Source organism: Lottia gigantea (assembly GCF_000327385.1).
Source record: "Lottia gigantea unplaced genomic scaffold LOTGIsca_807, whole genome shotgun sequence".
NCBI lineage: Eukaryota > Metazoa > Mollusca > Gastropoda > Lottiidae > Lottia > Lottia gigantea.
In genome coordinates this window covers 898-2,873 of record NW_008710686.1, presented here as the reverse complement: position 1 = coordinate 2,873, position 1,976 = coordinate 898, and the positions used below count along the sequence as shown (strand labels likewise).

Here is a 1,976-nt window from a genome sequence, read left to right as displayed (position 1 = left end):
AGCGGCTTGGGTCAATTGAGTAAAAATACAATATAAGTTCAAGGAATTTCTATGCCCCATCCTGAACTTCTATTCCTCATTTTTATTCAAGTATATCTCCTGATTACCCCCAGGGCGCCAGCGCTGGAGTCCCGCGCACAGCCCGCGCGGATGTTGTGGTCCGTGGTTGTCGGGGGTTTCGGGAGATGAATCCTCTCCCTTTCTTCATGGCTACATTAAATACAAAACAAAAAAACAATAAACGTAGACTAACCGAGGCAGAATTTACTGAATCATCTAGCTCGTGTAGTGATTCTTGGCCTCTGTTTCTTGTCATTAACAGTAGTGACCCCGAGAGGTCTTTGGCATCTTTATCACCATTTGCTATCGCCAAAGGAATAACTGGTCTGGCTAGCGAGCCCAAATCCATTACAAAACTTCGTAACGGGTCTTATTGCTCGAATGCCACCGTAAGATACACTCGGAATTATTATTAAAATCAACATCTTTAGTCAATATTCCTATCACTGTCTCACCGCATTCTTCTCTGAACTCCTCTAAGGTTGTTGTACGGCACCCTGACCTTAGTGGCTGTTCTTCGGAGGAAATGAAGGAAGAACTAAAAGATATTGGAGTCACAAACGTTGATCGAATTTCTATCCGTCGTGACGGCCAATTAATACCTACAAATACATTCATACTTCTCTTTGACAGACCCGAACTACCATCAGATATAAAAGTAGGTTACCTAAATATTAAAAAATACCTTTTATTCCTAATCCTCCCAGGTGTTATAACTGTCAGCGCTTCGGGCATGGAACTCGGACTTGCAAAAGTTCGTTGCGATGTGCGCGTTGTGGCAAGTCTGGGCATGACAGCAAGGATTGTAGTGATACTCCTTGCTGTTGTAACTGTGATGGAAACCATGTCGCTTTTTCCAAAGACTGTCCTAAGTGGAAACTTAAAAAAAACTTTAAAAAATTAAAGTAGAAACCAGAGTTTCCTACCCCGAAGCGCGGAAGGTTGTAGTGGGAGAAGTTCCCTCTACTCCTTCTGGAAAGACTTTCGCTAGTGTTGTCAAGGCTTCTACTAGATCCATAGAATGCCAAACCGACATCTCATGGCTGAAACGTTTACCATCTGCGTCTTTAGCCTTAATACCATCTGATCCGGAGGCAACTGCATCTACATCATCAGCTACTCAGACTCCTCAAATTGAGAAGTCAAGAGATGGTGATAGTAATGCAAGTCAGCCAGCTAAAGACGCTAAAGGTTGATGCGGAAGTTCTCAACCCCCCTTACCGCAAACCTCGTAGTCCAGTCAAACCACCCTGACAATGCATCAAAAAAATAATATAATACAATGGAATTGTCGAGGTTTAAGTCATAAGTTCAGCTATTAATGCAACAATACAATCCGTTGGCTATTTGTTTCCAAGAGACTTTCCTTAAGCCAACGGATTTACGTTTAAACATTTTGTTTCCTACCACCATTATGGCACTGGTGATGATAAGGTCTCGGGTGGTGTTTCTATTATTGTCAATAAGAATGTCGCCCAGTCCGAAAAAACACTCAATTCTCCTCTGCAGGTAATAGCCGTGCGAGTTACACATGTGCCTATTACCATTTGTTCCATCTACCTACCACCTAGCTTATCAATGAACCGGAGAGAATTGGATGACCTTGTTGCCCAGCTTCCTTTTCCTTACATTTTGTTAGGAGATTTCAATGGTCACCATTCTTTCTGGGGTAGCTCCGATGATAATACCAGAGGAAAATTAATAGCTGACTTCATTTATGACAATGATCTTTGCATCTTTAATGACGAATCGCCTACGTATTTCTGCTAAAAAAACCAAACTTTTTCTCATCTAGATCTGACAATTAGCTCTCCATCTTTGTTCCAAGATTTTTCTTGGAGTGTCCACGACGATCTCTGCCACAGTGATCATTATCATGTAATTCTACGGAATAATGGTCCTTCACCAGTAGACAG

The 1,976-nt window shown here is 42.0% G+C and overlaps 1 protein-coding gene across 1 annotated transcript; it reads left to right on the top strand.

Annotated features, from left to right (window-relative positions):
* Window positions 1-1,599: 1,599 nt before the first annotated feature.
* On the top strand, window positions 1,600-1,830 carry LOTGIDRAFT_146428 (hypothetical protein; the record flags this gene model as incomplete). The annotated part of the gene is made up of 1 exon (XM_009067240.1): window positions 1,600-1,830. A coding segment is annotated over one exon (231 nt), but the record flags the coding sequence as incomplete, so codon positions are not given.
* Window positions 1,831-1,976: the final 146 nt, after the last annotated feature.